This window comes from Myodes glareolus, chromosome 19 (assembly GCF_982192425.1).
Source record: "Myodes glareolus chromosome 19, mMyoGla1.1, whole genome shotgun sequence".
Taxonomy (NCBI): domain Eukaryota; kingdom Metazoa; phylum Chordata; class Mammalia; order Rodentia; family Cricetidae; genus Myodes; species Myodes glareolus.
Window position 1 is genome coordinate 42,892,419 of NC_142044.1, and position 19,791 is coordinate 42,912,209.

The 19,791-nt window shown below is 50.5% G+C and overlaps 1 protein-coding gene and 1 long non-coding RNA gene across 3 annotated transcripts in view; one reads left to right on the forward strand and one right to left on the reverse strand.

Annotated features, from left to right (window-relative positions):
- Positions 1-7,331: 7,331 nt before the first annotated feature.
- LOC125395733 (uncharacterized) lies at positions 7,332-8,593 on the reverse strand. Of its 2 annotated transcripts, none has more exons than XR_007230636.3 (2): positions 7,616-8,593; positions 7,332-7,527 (listed from the first exon to the last, which is right to left on the reverse strand). It is a non-coding gene; the product is annotated as an uncharacterized LOC125395733 (long non-coding RNA). The 2 variants fall into 2 exon arrangements; XR_015735641.1 differs by having other exon boundaries at positions 7,954-8,587.
- Positions 8,592-19,791, forward strand: part of Cacng2 (calcium voltage-gated channel auxiliary subunit gamma 2) — a 129,232-nt gene continuing 118,032 nt past the window's right edge. Inside the window, exon 1 of the mRNA XM_048427379.3 lies at positions 8,592-9,729. Coding sequence (XP_048283336.1) covers positions 9,519-9,729 — 211 coding nt within the window. The 5' untranslated portion in view covers positions 8,592-9,518. The remainder of the gene's footprint in view (positions 9,730-19,791) is intronic.

Here is a 19,791-nt window from a genome sequence, read left to right on the forward strand (position 1 = left end):
GAGAAAGGTTTGTTTGCTCATAGTTTCAATCCATCAAGGAGGGAAGATGTGACCGCTGAACCTCTCCATCTTGGCTGTAAGAGGCGAAGCAATGGCTTGTTCACATTCTAAGGACCAGGAAATAGGGAAAGAAGGAGGCCGGTCCCCGCCCTGGCTTTCCCGACTTCCCTCTTATTCTATCCAAACCCGTGGGGTGCTGCTGCCCACATTCATGTCGGGTCGCTCCCCCTCAGCTGCTCCTCTTTGGGAAGACTTTTGCAGACATACTCACAGGTACGACGCAACCTCTCTGATTCTAACTCTGGCCAAGCTGACAGTGAAGATTGACTCTCACATAGCCTCTGTCCGGCCTCCCATGGCTGAGGATCCAGCAGGCAGCAGGGACTCAGGAATTGCTCAACCCTAGGGATGCAGCCTGATGCAGATCTATATCTCCGCATGATATCAGTACCTCGGTCCCTGGTGCCCAAGCCCGCGGAAGGATCTCTGCCTCACTCAGAACCCTCTGAGCCCCATCAGCCCCATAAGTGATGTAGGCCCTTTAAGCCTGCAGAGTCGGGAAAGCTGGCTTCCAAGAGGCAGAACAAGGCTGTGCATTGTCCATTCGTTTGGAAGTGGGGTAAAAGACACCTCCTCCAGGAAGCCTTCCCCACTTTGCCATCACCCATCCTGCCCCGAGGACCTCAGTTAGTTTTGTTCCTCCTTGGGCCTCCTTGAGCTTGGCACGCAGTAGATACCAGGCTGCATCCACGGCCTCTCTTGCCTGTTCTCCCCTCCTCCTACCCCCAGTCCCTCCTGGCACATTGGGGAAATAAAATGATCTGTAGCTCCCACCCACTCGCCACGCTCACAGCTGCCGGGTGTGTGGTCGATTGCTTAGCATCCGCCTCTGGGAAGGTCTGTCCGGGAGGCAGACACCCACTGCCTCATGTACGGATGTGCTCCACCAACTTTGGTTTTTTTTTTGGTCCCATACCACTTTACCTCAAGTCCCTTTGCCTAAAAATCCTTCCAGTCGGGGCCTCTTCGGCTTCCTACGCCATCATCTGGCTTGCGGTTACCAGTTCCTCAAAATCCTTTCTGGATAGAGCCCCGAGTGGAGTTTCACACCCTCTGAGAGGACGCAGGGCCAGGCCTCCCTCCTCTTTCCCTCACCCACATCCTGTCTCCCACATTATGCTGAGTGACGCTTGACTGTGTGCCTCCTGAGCAGGGACCACATCTTTCCCACTTTTGTGTTTTATTCAAAGCGCACACTGCCAATGGGAGCTTAACATGCAGCTAATATTTATTCAGGGCTTACCACGGGAGGACTGTGAGTGCGTTTTCGCGATATTTTATTTAATTATCAGAACAAGTACCTCCAGGCAGGCGTTGCTGCCTCACTTTTCAGACAGGGTGAGAAGCTGTCACCTTCCTGGGCTCTCATTGCTAGGAGGCATCAAGACTGGGAGCTGATTCTTAGGGACCCCTCCCCAGCCCACGTGATATCCAGCCCTGCCTCCCCAGAACTCACCATCTTCACAATTTGAGATTTATTGGCAAGGTCATCTCTGGTCTTTCTTCCTTGCCCCTAGGTAAGCTCCATACTGCTCTAATACGGCTGAAGGCTTCCTGATAGTTCCAGAGGCACCTTCCTCATGAAGACCTACTGGCCCTGCCTCTGTCCTGGTGGGTTTTCCAACCAGCCATCCCCACTTCCTTCTCCCATGATGCTCAAGCCTCCATTTCCCTCCCTACAGACCCTTGGCCTTTACCACTGATTCCGTGTGTTTACTGAACACCGACTGTGTGTCAGACACTTTACAAAAGGCAGAGATCCTAACATGGCACAGCTCAGCTCTGGAGCTAACACCAAAACTAAGGAAATTAACACTTGCGGGAAGTGAGGTGCAGCAAAGGGCTGATGTCGAGCGGGGATGAGGAGCCAATGGGGTCAGACTTTGCTGTGTGATTGTTCTCTGCACCTGTAGGAACTAGGGAATAAGCCAGCTCCTGAAGATGAAGCTCCCTGGCAGAGGATGCTGATGCAAGGCTCTGAGGTTGTCATGGGATCTAGAAACCTCCAGAAGGAAGGAGAGAGAAAGAATTCAGCCTGTGAGGTGGGTGACTGGTCAGTAGACCATTCAGGACTAGCCCTGTCTCCCCCTCACCCCGTCTTCTCACCCAGATTCGTCTCCTGTGAGAGTCAGTTTTCTCTTTCCCCTATGTGGATCCTGGGGATCAAACTCAGGTGGTCAGGGGTGGTGGCGGCTGCCTTTTCACACTTGGCGGCCACTCTCCTATGCAGCGTCTTCTCTACTCACCATGGCATCCTCCTTCTCCCTCATGCTTCCGCTCTGGCGGTCCTTCGCTCTCCCTGCCATGCCCTGCCCTATCGTGTGCCCTTTTGATTTGAAATTTTCTCCTCTGTAGCCATGCTATTAATTTTCTTTCATGATTTTCATGGGTGGCTCAGCTCGTGGGGAATCCCACACCCGCCCTCAGGCTGTGATTCATAGCTCTGGCTGGGGGTGGCATTCCCCGGGAGAGAAGCAACTTCCCTACAGAGATTCTTGTCATGGACACCTCCATAGAGCTCGGCTTCCTGCTGTCCACCGACTCAGAACAAATCACACCCCCAGTGAATAAGCTCGGTAGCCCATTGCCCCAGCACCTCAAGGCTTGCTGGGGAAAACTTCCTCTCTCCAGGCATCTCTTTCTCCCAGACCTTGGATAACTGCTCTGCTTGGGCCTTCCCACCTCAGAAGCCCCACGAATGGCACCTTTCCCAGCTACCCCCAGCACACCCCAGTGACCAAAGCCAGGCCCTTCATCTCTTGACCTTTGAATGCCTCATACTCCCTGCTCAGTGACCACAACCCACTTCAGGCATCCAGAAAGTTGTCACCCAGCAACTCCATACTCTGGCAAGTTCTAGGTGCTGGGGCTTTTGCAACAGACAAGAGACAGGATTTGACACCCAAAGAAGAAAGGCGGGGCGGAGGGGGAACAGATACCTCAGATCATTAGTGAGAATGTGTCAGGCTGCAAAACCTCAGGGCAGTGGAGACAAAACAGGCCTCTATATCTGTGGCCACTTATGGATGTGAGGGACCGCACCTTCCAGGAGGTGAGAGTGGGCAATGCCAAGGCCTGACCTGCACATTCAGGAGGAAATGGCAAGAACAAAGGATGGATGAGGTGGCATGATTCCCATACCCACAGATGAGGCTGAGCCCAGAAAGGTTAAATCCCTGCATGGGGCCACACAGCAAATAGCAGAGCTGGATTCCAGGCCAGATGCAGTTGGCTCCACAGTCTCTTGTGCCCCACCTCCCAGCTTCCTCCTGAGCAAGAACAAAAAATCCAGTGGGTACCTGTAACCAAGGGCACCTCCCTTTCTACTGGTTTGTCCTCTGTGATGCCGACTCGTGTTGCCTTGCTTGAAGATCCCCCTTCTCCTGGCCACTTACAACCTTTTCTTCTGGCCTTCTGGTCACCAAGAAGCCTTCTGAGCCCCGTTAGGATAAAACTATGCTTGCTCCCCCGGGCTTGCAATGCCTTTTGTTTATTCACTCATCAAACCCTTCTTGCAGACCTAACATGTGCCAGGCAATCTTGGACATCAGTCTGAAATTCCAGATACAAAATTTAGCACCACAAGAATATGCCCAGAGTAGGAAAGCAGAGCATGTCATGTCAGACTCCGATGACTGTCCCAAGCGAACATGGTGTCCTGGATTACCAGGCCACTTGTCAAGTTCTTTGATTTGATCTTTATCTCAGCATTGTCCCTATCCCCTCAGCATATTGTGTAACCCAGAGACAGCACACACTGGATTTTTACATCAGTAAAAGAATCCCCTCTTAGTGTATACCTACTATGCGCTAGGCTGTGTTCTGTGGGTTGGAAATACAGCAAGAACACAGTGGATAAAAATCTCTGCCTTCGTGAGATTTGGGTTCTGCTGGGAATAGAATGAAATCAAATGAATGATTTGCATCCCTAATTAATTAATTAGCATGCAGAGAAGAGAGAAAACGAGAGCGTGGAGTGGAGAGGTCTCAGAACATGGCAACCAGCTCCGTGACAGAGGCAGAGATCTCATCTTTCCCCTCCCCACACCTGCATATATACCTGCTCCTTCCTCATGCTCTCCCACCTCAGTGTGGGTCCCTGTGCTCACCTGACTCTCCCCAGATGCTCCTGACCGCCACACCCCCATCCAGAGTTCCCCTCCAAGTTATTTCTTCTGCTCTGACCTCTTCTCCAAGACTGCTGGGTACTTCCCATCATTGTGTCAGCGTCAACCATACATTGTTGTTCTGTTTCCTTGTAACTGTCCAGTCACCCCTTCTCACACATCCAAACCTTTCCCAGGCCATTTCCCCAGCCTGAATCTTCTCTCTTCTCAGTTCCCCACCTACCCCCATCTTGGCCTAACTACTTCTGACCCTGCTCTCTCTCTCTCTCTCTCTCTCTCTCTCTCTCTCTCTCTGTGTGTGTGTGTGTGTGTGTGTATGTGTATATGTGTATGTGTGTGTGCCTGTCTGTCTGTCTGTCTCTCTGTCTATGTTCACTATCTAACTCTAGCTGGCTTCAAAATCACCATGATCCTCCTGCCTCTGCCTCCCGAGTGCTGGGATCATAAGCATGTGCTGCCATGCCTGACTCCTTCCCTTTACCTTTGCAGAGACTGCCCCACTTGCCAGGAGTCAGCACAGTCCCCGACACACAGCAGATGCTTGAGTTCAGATAAAACAACAAATAAACTGGGCAGCGGTGGCGTACGGCTATAATCCCGGCACTCGGGAGGCAGAGGCAGGCAGATCTCTGTGAGTTTTTGGCCAGCCTGGTCTATGAAAGCTAGTTTCAGAACAGGTTCCAAAGTTACAGAGAAACCCTGTCTCAAAAAAACAGAACCAAACTAACAACAAAAAAGCGAATGAATCAGCTTTGGACTTGTTAGTGGCAGTCAGTCATTTCAATGTGTCCGTGTCTCTGCTGACCCACTTACTTGACATATGACCTTGGGCTTGGGATGTGACCTCACCTAAAGGAAAGGCTCTTAGCACATGGTTGAGAATTGCTTGACCTGAGTGTGGTATCAGCGTGAACATACTTGGCACCCAGAAGTTTCTCTGTAAACTGCAGCTGAGAAGCAGACAGTCCTGATTCAAGGCCCTTCCTCAGAACACTCAGAAATGGACTAGACTCCAGGGTCTGTCGTGCCCTGAGTCTGAAAAATGATACTAGATGCTTGCATCCTTAGGTGGCTCTGTTTCCTCACCTGTAAATTAGAGTAAGGTGATACCCCTTCCTCGGAGGTTTGTGGGATTCAGCATGGGTCAGTATCCAATAAATGTCAGCCTTTGTCATAACTGTTAACATATAACTCTGGTGACCACAGCATAAGGCTTGTGCCCCCAGTTCTTGATCAATGAAAATACAAGTTTCCAGGGAGATTAAGTAACTGTCCAAGGTCAAACAACGAGGAAACAGCAGCCTTGCACTTCAAGGCCAGGTCTGCTGCGCCCAAATCCCATGTTATTTCCACTCCATCAAAGAGGCAGCTCAAAATAGGCCCGTGGCATTTCAGCTAATTTCCTCTAAGCCCTTCCCAAGTAACAAACTGCAGTCACACAAAGCTGCTCCCTAGACATCCATTCAGCGGCCACTAAGTGCAGGTGCCTGGTGCGTCCCAAGCAGCAAATAGGGCCTGAGCAGGGCCAGCTCTCCCAGGTGGCCTTTCCTGGCCTACAGAAGGACCCTATGGCATATAACTCATTTGTAGAGGCGGGGAGGCTGTGAGTCAAAAGGTATACAGAAGATTAAGACAGAGCACTTTAGGTATAAAATGGGGCAAAGAAATGAGAGGCATCTATGCCAGGCTCTCCACCTCTCTTCTGCCATAGGAAGTCCACACTGCAGCTGCTTGGGCATCATTCACCAAGCGTCTACTATGGATCTAGAACTTCCTTGGATTCTGAAGTCTTAACTGCGACCCACGACTCAGCTCTTGGCCTCAAGAGCTTATGAGGCCATGAGGGGTCACAGCACAGTTACGTGTGATCAGCGTGACCAACGTCACAGCCGTGTGGCAGGTAGTAAAAAGTAGAGAGTAGCTGGGACACTTCTGAAAAGAGTGGATGGGTACCAAGATACCCATTTTCCAGACACTGAAACTACTTCCTCAGGAAGCCAACTTGGACAGAATATGGCAAATGCCCAAGTCCCCAGTAAAGCTGTGTACCCAGGCCCTTTCTTGCTGCAGCAGTCTCTACTATCTCCATGCTGGCTGTGGAGACTGCTTCCCTTCCCCCCTCCACCCCTGTTGTTTTCCTGGTGACGATCTGGCCAGAAGATGAATCAAATGCTGTGAATGTTACAACCACTGTCAGCAGTTCTGAGGTTAGCAGTCTGCGGACAAACAGGCTTCAGAGCTTCTGCTGTGGATACCTTTTGAGCAGGAACTCAGGGGTTGGTTGTGAAGAGGGCAATGGATAAGTATCCCCCCCCCATGCATGGGCAGGTCAAAGGCAGTCAAGGTGACAGGCACCAATGAAGGGAAACCTCTCAAACACATATAAGGACACCCAAGCATCTCTGCCCAGCTGCACTCTTTAAAAGACGTAGGTGATCTCAGGATCCTTGACACCTGTGCTTCCCATCTTTCTTAAGGATAGCAGCCCAGTGGTGCTGGAGGATGGCTCAGCCATTAAAGGTTAGCTCACAACCAAGAAGTATAAGGATAGCAACCCAAGAAAAACATCCACACAAACCACGATTGAACTGCCCCTGGGATGAGCAGACCATCCCTCCCTTTTTCCCACTGCTAATCCTACCCTCCTAGTACAGGAAACCAAGGCCTGAGAACCCTTCCCCTGCAAGCCAGCTTCAGCTTACACTAAAACCCTTAGTACAGTTTTAGAACTCTGAGTCCTGTTCTCCAGATGCCAAGACCCTCGCTCCAAACCAGAAAGACAGCTATCAGTCCTCAGAAGGGTCCTTCTGGTCTAAAAGGGAGCAGAAACTGGGAGAAAAGGAAGTTTTATGCAGGGCAGCAAAGCAGACAGTTTCTACCTGTGACTTGGAAGGTGCAAGGAAGAAGTTAGGCAGTGGGCTTTGCACCTTAAGAAACTATTTCAACTTCAACCCTCTCCTGTGTACACCCCTAATTTCTGGATCACTGATAAATTATCGAGCAACTCATCTCAAGATGAAATGGGGAGGGGTGGCATTACCAAACTGTGAAACCAAAGCGTCTCTCTCTACGCCCTTCAACTGACTCATTCGAGAAACAGCTTTCTCTAGCCCCTCCCCCAAAGGAAAGACACACCCTCGAGCCTGCCTTATATGTTCTCCTTTTACTTAGTCACAAAACTGGTCGGAGAAAACATGTCATCCTCAGCTGGGAGCATTGCTGAAGTGCTTCAATTTTCAGGGTTGCATTAAAAGTTGCACGCACAGTCTGGTGGAGAGGTGGCACAGGAATTAACCCGATCTCACAGTTCTGGTGAGCAAGAGGAGGCTTCTGTCTTTCCCTGTTCGTAGCAGAAACACTTTTTAAAAATCTCTTCAATCTCATTTATGAATGTCAGGGTGGAGGGACTTGGAAAGATCCACACTCACCCACTTCTCCTGAAAATATCTTTATCCTTGGGATGAGAATCATGGCCCGAGCCCCAGTTACCAGTCACCCTTTTCTCGTTCTTTCACGTAAATAATCTTTCCAAAATGTCTACTTGTAGAAGTAAGATGTAGAATTTCACGGAAAACTACAGAGTCACAGATAGAGCTATGCACACCCCCATTAGCCAGAAAGACACGGAGATCAAGAAGGGAATGAGGAAAGAGATGTATCTATCCAACCAATAAAATAAAACAACCTCCCCTCCCCTTCCCAAAAAGAATTGTGCAACCCATGATTGGAGAGGAAAAAAGAACATAGAGATTATGTTTGTAATTACCCATCTAGGTTCTATGTCCATCTCTTCCAGGCGGAAAAGCAGCTGATTGAAGTTTTGTGGCAGTCTGACTGGGAAGGCTGTATTTGAAGCTCTGGGCACGTAGAGATGGAATGAGAAGGAAGCTGATCTGGAAGAAACACCGAGGGGGGGGGGAGGGAAGAGGAGAGAAAGGGAGAGCAAGAGAGAGGGAGAGAGGAGAGAGAGAGAGAGAGAGAGAGAGAGAGAGAGAGAGAGAGAGAGAGATCGCCAGCTACGCCTTCCTCTCAGCTCCAGGAGGCCCCGGCCAGCGCTCATTCCGGAACTGTGGAACAGGAGTCCGGGGAGGCCAGGCAGCCCTGCGCTCGGCCCTGGCCTGGCCCGTCCCTGGAGGACAGAGGCCCCTTGGCCCTGGCCCCACTCCTGGCGGGCTACAGAGCTCAGGGAGCGCACAGAGTGGGGAGCTGTCCAGTTCAGCACCACGGCGACGCAGTAGGTGGGCGCTCCTGCTCTGAGAGCTGTCCAGTCCAGCACCGCGGCGATGCTGTAGGTGAGAGCGCCCGGTCGCGGGGAGCTGTCCAGTTCAGCACCACGGCGATGCAGTAGGTGGGAGCGCCGGGCCGGGGAGACCTGTCCGTTTCAGCAGCTCGGCGATGCTGTAGCTAGGAGCGCCTGGCCCGGGGCTGCGCGGCCGCGAGCGGGGGAGGCGGGCGGGCCTGCCTGCTGCAAGACGCCGGCTCGCGCGCCCCATCGCTGGCTCACTCGCTGGCTTCCAAGGAGCTTTGCGGATCGGGGGAGGGAACCCCGCCTCGATTCTCCGGGAGAAACCCCCTCCCTCCCCCACTTCGCCGACACTACCCCCGCCGCCAACAACAATAACCGCGGCTGCTCGTCCTGCCGCCGCCGCGCCCGCCAGCCCTGCTGCCGCCGCCGCCGCCGCCGCCGCTGCCGCCGGGGCACAACCATGGGAGGCGAGACCCCCGCACCGGTGCAGCTGAGCTCGAGGGCTTGCAGAAGACTGGGCAGTCTCCTCTGAAACGGAGGCACCCCAAGAACCCCCTCCCTCCCCAAGGAAGAGAACTGGCGAAGCCACGGATTTTCATGGCGCAGGCCGCAGAGCCGCGAACGAAGACCGAAGGTTGCTTCCCGGCTCTCCCAGTCTCTAACTGTCTAGGTCCGGACCATGAGAGATGGTGTTGAGAATTCGACTGTTTCCTGGCGCGCTGTGGAAGCCATCTCCAAATTAGCGATCACATATGGAAACTGGAGACCAGAATTTTAGGAAAAGAGATTAAGGCATCTCACTTGGGGGGGTGGGGGGTGTCTTTTTATTTATTTTCTTTTTTTAAAAAAAAAATTGCTGCAACTGGAACAGTTTTTTGATCTCAAAAGGCAAGCCTCTCTTCCCGTGTGATCTTTATAATTTACACACTTTTCCGTGAGCTTTCTTATCTCCCTTTTTTTATATCTCTCCATATTCTCTATTCACACATATATCCATTATATTAGTAGTGGAATTACCATTCGCACCCTCACACACACGCTCCTGAGAACCAGAAGTCGGTTGGGTGTTTATATAATGAAGAATTATGGGGCTGTTTGATCGAGGTGTTCAAATGCTTTTAACCACCGTTGGTGCTTTCGCTGCCTTCAGCTTGATGACCATCGCTGTGGGAACCGACTATTGGCTGTACTCCAGAGGGGTTTGCAAGACCAAAAGTGTCAGTGAGAATGAAACCAGCAAAAAGAACGAGGAAGTTATGACCCATTCCGGATTATGGAGAACCTGCTGCCTCGAAGGTATTTGATTTCTTACCTCCTCCCCCTTTCCGCGCCGCCCCTCCCCTCCGCACTCCCCCTCCCCACCCGACTCCAAATAAGTCCCCTCCACGTTCCACCATTTTCCCACTTCACTCCCTCCGCCGCTGCCGCTGCAGATCAAGGTTGGCTGGGTTAGTTTCAGAGGAAAGAAAATCAATAAGCAAAACCCACACTCTCTACTCTTTGGCTTCCACCCCATCCTCCCAAACCTCCTCGTTGGAATGATCTATGCTACGGTGAAAACAAGAGATTGTCTGTAGACTCAGATGTGCTCCGGCTGCTTTGGAGTCATTAAGGTTTGCCTTTGGGTCTAGCTTTGCCACCTCTGAGGAGGGGAAACAATTCCTTTCCTGCGTGCCACTCGGCTTTTTGTGATTAAGGATTTGGAAAAGGTTCTTCCTCTTCCCCTCACTCCTCAAAAGTTACAAACCCATCACCAACTGCAAAATCTCCTTTTTTTTTTTTTTTGAAAAGAAATTAGTTGTTTCTAAGAATCCTTATTTGGTAGGTTCTAATTATTCCAGGAGCTCAAGCCGAGTTCAAGAGCATTTCATAATGTCTATGAGTCCTACGTATCATTCGAGGTGGCTGGCTGTGTGTGTGTTTAACATTTACGAAGTCTATAAATGCATGCGTCTCTCACAGGAAACAAACCCAAGTTCTAATAAACAGCGGTCACTTGCGGGTTAGGCTGAGCGCCGATTTGCTTCCACACAGAGTGACATGTCTGTCATCCGAAAGCAAGTCGAGTCAGCACTGTGCAGGCAGGAGGCGAGGGCATGGAGAGGTTGAGAGGGAATGGGAAAGCGTGGGGTGGGGGGTGCCAGCTGTTGGCCTTGATCTTGCAGAGTCATTGGGGCATGTGTGCTGCATGTGCCACGGACCAAGGGGCTTCCATGGTGTAAAGACTGGGAGACTAGGGCATGAGGGAGGAGGCAGGTGCTTCTGGGACACATTAATAAACACAAGAGAAGGGAGGGAAACTCTGCAGGTCATACAAGCTGAATTTAGCCACAGACTTTAATATGAAGGAGTGCATTTGCATAGCTATATCTGTCTGCGTGCACAAGGCACCTATAGGAAGACAGGCAGAGAGACACATATGCCCCTGTGTGGAAGGAGGCTCGCGTGTGTGTTCCACTGATGTGAATCAAGACTGGAGGCCCTTGGAGGCAGCGTCGGGAAGTGAGCACTGCAGGATTGTTTGTTAAGCTCAACGTGGGATGGTGCTGCAGGGAGTTGGGGCCAGCAAATGGGGGAGAGGGTAAAACTAACGCGGTCCTGGGGATCTAACCCATACTGAGCCAAACACCAGTCTGGGAATGAGCTCACATCACATGCCCCCTCCCAGTGTTCTTGGTGCAAACGGTTGAGTGATGGCTGAACATGTTTTGAATAGCTAAGTGACTTCATTGAGCGATGGTCTGTTTGACGCATACTGCATTTGGTACCCTTTCTCAGTCCAAGCCCTGCCTTTAACATTCTGCAGAGACGCTCTCTGCCGAACGCTCCATGCTCGTCCCCAGCCAGAGAGTCAATATCAGGAAATTAATAGGGACCGTTTTACACACACGCATTCCGCCTCTCTTAAAAAATGAAAAGCCTTTCATAGCGCCAGTCATTTGCAGTGGAAAGGCAGCTTCCATGTAATTAAACATTTATGGCAAGCTTTGATGCCGAAAGAGAAAGAAAGCGAAGTGAATGAGGACTGCTTTGGGGACATGATCCTGGCAGTTATTTGCATTCCTTGGATTCTGGTTAGAGGAATAAGAGATCTGCAGCCAAGAAAAATTAGAGAACAATCTGTGTCTTTATTTTAGGGCAAATGTAATCAGATATTGGTGAATTGGTATAAATATACTTTTTTAATCAGGGGTTTATTGACGGATCCTTAATACTATGATCTGTTAAACATCTTATAATTCGCAGTAGACATGCAGACTTGCGGCGGCTTTGGGTCACTTGTGCATCAGAAGGCTTAAGTATTTTCATTAGAAGCCCATCTGTTCGGTGTCCACTGCTGTGCACCCCTCTTTAGCTTTCTCTCCCAACTGCACTCTCTTCCTCCTCAATCGACTATAAAGGATTAGAATTGCAACACTCCCCTAGAGTTGTGTGATGTGCACAGGAACTGTGGGTTTGGCACTGTCCCCAGCGGCCTCCCCGGGTGCCCAGTCCAGGCACTTGCCTCCAGGCGGTGATGGGAGGGCTGGGTTAATAGTCCCTTCTCCCACGTGGAGTCAAGGCACACGTCTTTGGAAGAGCTAGGGAGTTTCGGGGCCTTGTCTGGCCTGGCTTTCTCTTTTCTGGAGTTTTTTTCCTAGGACTTCACAGGCCTGGAACTACCTCAGGAAGCCAGGGCTTGGCCACTCAGGAAGCGGATGGAGGTGCTGATTTTCAGACTGCATGTTCTTTCAAAAACGGGGGTTCTCAGGATCCTGTGAATTGGCGTGTATGGCTTGTATGGTATTGACAAGTTTGTGCCTCTGAGTGGTCAGAACTGAGTCGACTTCAATGAGGAGTGGGCCGTCAGCACTTCTGCTTCCTCAAATCAGGGCCCAGGGTGGGAAAGGAGACTCTCCAAAAAGATTTCCCTATCCTGTCTTGAACTGTGCTGTGTGCCCACACCGGAGACCTGGTGGACAGGTTTTCAGTTCCTCCCTGAGAGGCTGCCGATTACCGCGGCTGCAAAGCGGGCCTGGCCTCCGCTCGTCTCTTTCGCTCTCTACTTTCCAGTAGGAGTTTTGTATGTGGTCTCTTGGGCTGGTTATTTTCTTTTACCTCTTCATGAAAAGAATTGGGAAACAGTTCCTTGCCTCTGTGGCTGTTTTTGAAATTGATGAGTCTGCAGAGGGATGAGAAGGCACAGGGCCACCTGTTAGGGCACACTCTGGGGAAGGAGAAAGATCAAGGAAACACCTCAGGCCTTATTTTCCCCCTCAGCAGATAACTGAGAACTCTCTCTGTGTGAACTTGAACTCTCTGGCAGGTGGGTGTCCTTACTGGGATTCAAGCCTGTGGTGGGAAAGAGAACGGGCTATGTGTGATATTGGCATATACAGAGTGCTGGGTGCAAGCCTTCAAATTGTTCAGAAAGCTGTCTTAGGAGTCCTGGAGTGGGGAACTGAACTGACTCTTTCAGGGGGAAAAAACTTAGTCAAATCTGCAAAAGGTCATAAGAATGGTTTACTCCAAGTACAGCATCTCTGGACCCCAGTGGTTTACCTCTTGGAGAATTAGCCTCTGCTGTAACCCCAGAGGAAGCATCATCTCCAGGGACAAGAGACTCACCATGTTGGTCCTCTCTAGCTCCTGCCTCCCTTTTGTCCCCACTCCAATCTCCCCCAGAGGACTTCCAACCCTGCAGAGGAGGAGCCAGGAGCTGGTGCAGAAACCACCCTCACCCCAGTCCCTCTTTTCTTGCCCCTTACCTCACTGTAAGGAACAACAAAATTATTGCCCTCTGTCCAAATTGGTGCCTTCCCCCGCTGAACCTCCCAGCTCCTGTAGCATCAGTAGTGCCCCCATCTGCTTGTGCATGGCACCTCTGCTGTCTCTTTAGCACCTTCACTCTCTTGGAATGACTAGCACCTCCACTGTCCCTAACTGTCTTTTCTAAGTTCAGAACTGCATAGTCCTCGGCTGGCCTTAAAGGTGGCAAAATGTTCCAGGCCTCTCAGCATGCACTCTTGTTTCTACAGAGGGAAAGAATAGAGCTTTTGGTCTAAGGGAGGCCACCTGCCTTTCCGGACACTCTTGCCTTTAACCGAGCCTTCTTGGTGTGTGTACATTGTTCCCTGTTAATGTATTATTTTTGGGATAACCTGACTTTCTCTAGCTCCTAGAGTCTAGGAACTTTGCCCCCAGTGGGTGCACAAGAATATTTATCAGTATCTTGATTCAGAGTTTCCTAATATGATTAAAATGAATGCAAGCATTATTAGAATGGAGAGAGTGCAGGAGAGATCAGAATGATTTGGTTTTTCTTCCTGGAATTCTTTTAAATAATAATAATGAGTCATGAGTCTATTATAAAATAAAAGATGCCAAAGGACTCTGCTATGGGGCTGTGCAGTTCCTAATTGGCCAAAGTGAGGGCCAAGGGAAGTCAAGGGAAGGGGGAGATAGCCCGCACAATGTCTACAGGGAAGGGAAAGGGAGCAGCAGGTTTTCTTCCTTTTCTGTGATCTCAATCCAAGTGTCTTTTAGCAATTTCAAGAGCAAGGACCTCTGGGCAGACCATGAGCATGACAATATACCGTCCCTATCCAGCACCTTCAGAGTCCTCTGCTCTTTGGGGAAAACTCCCATGTAGTTCATCTGAAGACCCTGCACCACCACTCACCACACCGAGGGCCTTGCCAGAGAGGAGCCCCAGTGGTTTAGCATCTCTTAGCAGCTAGCCAAGCCTGACTCTGCTCTCTGCATTTCACAGCTCCCTGCCCCCATGTTCTCTGACTTGCTTCTGCTTCCCGGGTGAGTGGGAGAAGGGGACCATGTACCAGGGTCACATGGCAGAAAGTGGCTGAGTCAGAACTTGCACTCAGGCCCCTGTGACGCGTAGGGCTCTCCTCTTTTCTATGCTTCATACACTTGTGAGACCCACATAAAGCTCTGGGCATGGCACTTTGGCGACTGTGCATGGTCACTGCCTGTAACATGCTCTATTTTATCTGCATCAGATGGAGCCTCATTGAGCCAGCATGAGCAGTCAGGAGACCTGAGGTCTGACAATTTGACTCTCTGCCAAGGTGATACCCTGCCCCTTTCAGGAGGACATAACTGTAATCCACCCCCTCTTTCTTGGCTAAACTGAGCCTAGGGGATTGCAACAACCAGTTCCCAACAGAAGACTCTAAGCCTGACCAATCTGGAACCTTCTTTGGGACCTTTCACTTTGGAGGTGTCCTTGGCATGGCCATTCCGTGGGTTTATGGCAAGCTGCAGGAAATATCCAACTCTAAAGCCCCTGTACATCATGGAGTTTTCAGAGGGCACTTGGTGTTAGAAGGAGACATGCTTGTAACCCTGTGGAACAAGTTCACTTTACGGATTCACTTCAACCTAATGAGCTGTGGCATTTGGGGCCGTCAAGCCCATCCCAACCTCTCTTTCCTTTCCTACAAAAGCAGGACGTATCATTACCCCCATTGCAAGGGTGGTTGGGGGTTAGGGCTTCAATGACTCCGTGGGGTAAGGAAGAGAAGAACATGCCATCTGGAAGGACAGCTGCCCCCCTTGTCCTCAACCATCTTGTTTGAAATTTCAGTCAACAATTCCTGTTTCCTCCTAAACCTAGCCCCCTCCCGTACTTGTTTCATCTGGTTGCTCACGCTTACTGAGTACGTACTGCTGTCCCATCCGCTGTAGTACCTTTTCTTGCAATTGTATCTCTTTCCTGCCACTAGACCATCAGCTCCAGGAGGGCAGGGCAGAGGTGTTCATCTGTTCACCATACCCACAGTGATAGTGCCAGTGCGGAATGTCAACCTATCCTTGTCGGTGAATAAAGAAATAACCAGCGCCAGCTGTAAGGGAAAGGAGCCCAGAATAGCAGCCCCTTCCGATCTCTCAGGGCTGGGTCTCTGAGTGAGCGATAAAGGGAGAATGTCCTTTTTGGCACTCCAAAATAAATAATGAGCAGAAGACAGGGAGTGAGTGAAAGGAGGGGAAGGGGAGGCGAGGCTGCTGTGAAAGGGAGAGCAAGGAAGAGCAGTACTCAAAGTGGGACTTGGGAAGGAACAAGGACCTGAGGATGGAGCAGAGCGTGGGCACCCTGTAGAAAGACTCCGTCTCCACTTCCCCACCATCTACAGAGCCTGTCATGGAACACCGCCGTGGCAAGAGCCGCGGCATCAGGGAGAGCTTGGAAACGGCGACCCAGGCTGCTGAGAAGGAAGTGTTATCAGACTATCAGGGCATGGTGTGGTGAGCTCAGTGAGCTCAGAATTCAGAAGGCCGAGGCAGGAGGATTGTCACAAGTTTGAGATAAGCTTGGGCTAAATAGAGAGTTCCAGGGTGACCTCAACCACAGTATGAGACCCCATCTCTAAACAAAAATAATGTTTTCAAAATTTAAAATGTCAATGGCTCTTTTTTATCTTCATTAACTCTTTTAACCAAACCCCATATTTGAATGAAACTTGCATTTTAAATATCCAGGTTACTTCACAGCCACACATAAGGCAATTCCTTCACTGGTTCAACCTTTGATGACCCTTTATGAAATCCCAAGTACAAGGCCAGAAATCTGGGGACCTTCTAGGGAGCGGTATTGTTAAAAGTCACTGAAATCAGGGTCCTCAGAGTCTAATTCAACGACTCTAGCCTGGGTGTGTATGAGTTGAACCTGAATTAGTGGCTCTAAGGGGTGGCACGCAGGCTGAATTTAGGAGACTTGGATCTTCAATATGTTCAATTGAGAGTCTATGATGTTTATAAAATAGAATCAGGGATCTGGAAATTTGGCTCAGTAAGGTATTTGCCATGGGAGCAAGCCTCCAGTCCCACACTAAAAAATTGGGTATGTGCTAGAGAGATGGCTTGGCTGGTAAAGTGCTTGTTATACAAGCATGAAGGCCTGAGTTTGAATTCCCAGAACCCATGTAGAGCAGCATATCTGTAATCCCAAGGCTCCTACAGTGAGGTAGAAACTGGAGAATCCCCGGAAGCTCCAAGGCCAGTTAGACTGATCTACACAGCATCAAACAGTGAGAGAGCTCCTGCCTCAAACAAGGTGGAAAGCAAAGATTGACATTGAGGACATCCTCTGGCTTCCAAACCTGCACCAAGGCATGCATACCATACACACACACACACACACACACACACACACACACACACACACACACACAAAGTCTGGCACAGTGGTGAGTACTTGGAATCCCTGCACAAGGGGTATAGAGATGGGTAGATCCTGGGAGCTCACTGACCAGTCAGTATAGCCACTCAACAAGCTCCAGGCCACTGAGAGACCCTGCCCCCCAAAATTAGTTGAGTGTCACCTGAAGAACAACACCTAAACCTAGCCCCTGACATCCACACATATGTGTTTACACACAAATACACCCGTACATACTAGTATGAAGAGAGAGGAAGAGAGAGAGAGAACCGTTATAATTTCTGTGACCTTGACACTTAAAATATGTGCCTCGGAATCAGAGGAAGTGAGCTACCTTGCTGGTCAAAAGAACGGAAGACAGTATGCTGTGTGACCTCCAAGGGGCCGCTGTGGCCATTAGCTAGTGTCCAGACCCTGACTCAGGGCAACATAAGCCCAAGGAATGTGATCTGACCAATGAGTTTCCTGGCAAGAATGGACCTGGGATACTCTCAGTCGCTGTCCTCCATGCCACCCCAGCCAGGTTCTGCTGAACCTTGAGATAGAGCAGAAAGTGCAGACCCCTGCCCAGAGGAGGTCAGTCTGGTGGAGAAGATCCACAGGTGAACAAACAATGGTGTGATGTATAAATGCTTGGGGATTCTGGGAGCATGGAGATGGGGCAGAAAGATCCCGGGGAAGACGGAGCTTTGACACTTGAGTGGGAAGCTAGACAGCAGGGGATATTCCTGACAGGGGGATGGTGGACAGAAGAACACAGTACCCAAGGGGACACCGATGATCTGGTGTTCCTGGAAGTCAGGGTGGGACAAAGCTTGGAGGCACATAGATGTGAGCCCAGAGGGACAGAAGCAGGTCACAGAGCAGGATTTATTAGGATAGGGTGTGAGCCAGGAGGGTCCCGTGGGCCTCCCACCTGCTCCGTACCCTGGATCTTGAAGGCCTAATAGGTGGTATTAGGAGTCAACACAAACTAGAGGTTCACTGGGAGGCGCAAGGCCGGGAGAGAGGGCTGCTGCTGTAAGCGGGTGACTGGCACTAAGGTAGTCACAGTAACAGAGTAAAGTGCTGAAGGGAAGACTCGAAGTTCAGCACACAGTGGGGCTACTTCCATCCAGACCCCTAGAAAATAAGCTTGATTCTGTTCCTTTTCTGTTGCTATCACAAAACTCTATGACCAGAAGCGGCTTGAGGAAGAAGGGGGTTATTTTTGACTCCAGGAGGATAGGCGTGGCATGACAACAGGATCAGAAAGCTGGCTGATCACAGTGTATCCACACTCGGGAAGAGAGAAAGTGAGCAAGAAGTAAGATGACCCTCAAAGATGACCTCCCCCTCCCAATGAGGTACTTCTCCATCAAGGCTATGCCTCCAAAAGATTCCATAACCACCCCCAAACAGTGCCACCAACTGGGGACCAAGTATTCAAACACTTGAACCTATGGGGGACATTTCACATTCAAACCACCACAGATGATAAACACAGAGCCTGCCTTCCACCCCTCTCCCCAGAGCCTGGACCATTGCCTAGCCTAGATCCCATGCTTAGGGCATAAAGGCTCAAAGGATCCCTCAAGGAGTTCATCCTAAAAGGAAAGACCCACCAGTGACCAATGTGGTAACACACCAAGGAATAGGGAGGATTCTGAGAGCCTGGAGATGATGCAGGGGGCTGCCCTCCTTTCCCCTAGGTTTTCAAATCAGCCTCTCAGCCTGATTCAAGTCATTCCTTTCAGACTTGAATGGAACCAAATTCTCAAAAAGCACATGGATGGAAGCAGGGTGTTTCCCTAGCACCCTCATGTTGGAGGTCCCCTGGCGTGAGTCCTGGCTACCCCTTTGCCATATGGCTCAGAGAAGGTGATAAGTCACAGCCTCGGGGTACTGGGGGGGGGGTTACTGGGCACCTTGGTGAGGGGTGGAAATTCAAAGCGGCTATTGTCTAGCAGAGAGGCACTAGCCTAAAAGCCTGCATTTGCCTCTAAGGAGCCTCCGCCCCTTCCCTCGTCCACACTTGTTCTCCCTGAACCCTCTTGTCCTTGGGTAGGCTTCCCGCTGCTAACGAGAATGCTCAGGCTGGGAAACAAGTTCCTGGGAGCAGGTTGTCGTAACCTCATTCCTCTGAGTGTCAGCTTTTTCCTCTGCATCCCCCTACACCTTCAACACCCAGTGCCAGCTTTTTCCTGCTCTTGCCCCTCCCCAGGGAAAGCTGTCTGGAGATGCGACCGGAGCCACCTCAGCCCTCTCTTTAGCCCAGTTTAGGCAACAGGAAGTAAACTGGGGAGTATCTTGAGCATAGGAGACCGCAAAGCCCACCCCCACAGTGACACACTTTCCTCCAGTAAGGCCACACCTACTCCAAGGCCACAACCTCTCCACCGTGTTCCTGTTCTCTTTCCCTGCTTAGTCGCTTACTCTCTGCTGCTTCCCTTCCCAAGTTTGGTCTCATCTTGGTCAGATAAAGAACAAACCTTACTCTCTACTGTAGTATCCCAGTAGTAGCAAACATAGTGATGGTAATGAGAATAACAGCATTGTGTGTGCATGCACATTCTTGCATATACATCTGCCTCTATTACAGAATAACAATCATTGTGTGGGGGTGGGTAGGCTGTTCCTTGGGTACCATCTACGTTTTTTATGATAGTTCCTCATTGGCCTGAAGCTTGCGAATTAGGCTGAACTAACTGGCTAGAAAGTCCAACGTTCATTTCTGAGTTCCCAGCACTTCCCAGGGATTAACAAGCACATAGCACACAGTCAGGCCTTTATGTGGGCTCTGAGAGTCAAACTCAGCTCCCGATGCTTGCACAGTAAGCTCTTTTACTAACGGAGCCTCCCTGCCCACAACCATTAACATTCCTTGAGTGCCTCTTTTCTCCTAAGAGCTGTTGTGGGTGTTTCCCAGGTGTTAACTCTGATCCAACTTCAAAGAGCTGAAGAGATGAGCCACGAACCCCATCACCCCCATCCCGAGGAGCTCAGGAAGGTTAAGAACTTGCTGAGGTCACACTGTACCAGAGTTGGGATTCCAACCCATGCCCATCTGACCCCAACACCTCATCAGGTTCACAATTTTCCCTGGGCCTCCTTCCTAAGCCTTTCTTTGAGATGTTCTGGGTGTTGATGACTGTACTCCCACACATGATGGGAGACATCTTCAGCAGTGCGAGGCTTCACTTAGATTAATGCCCATTACC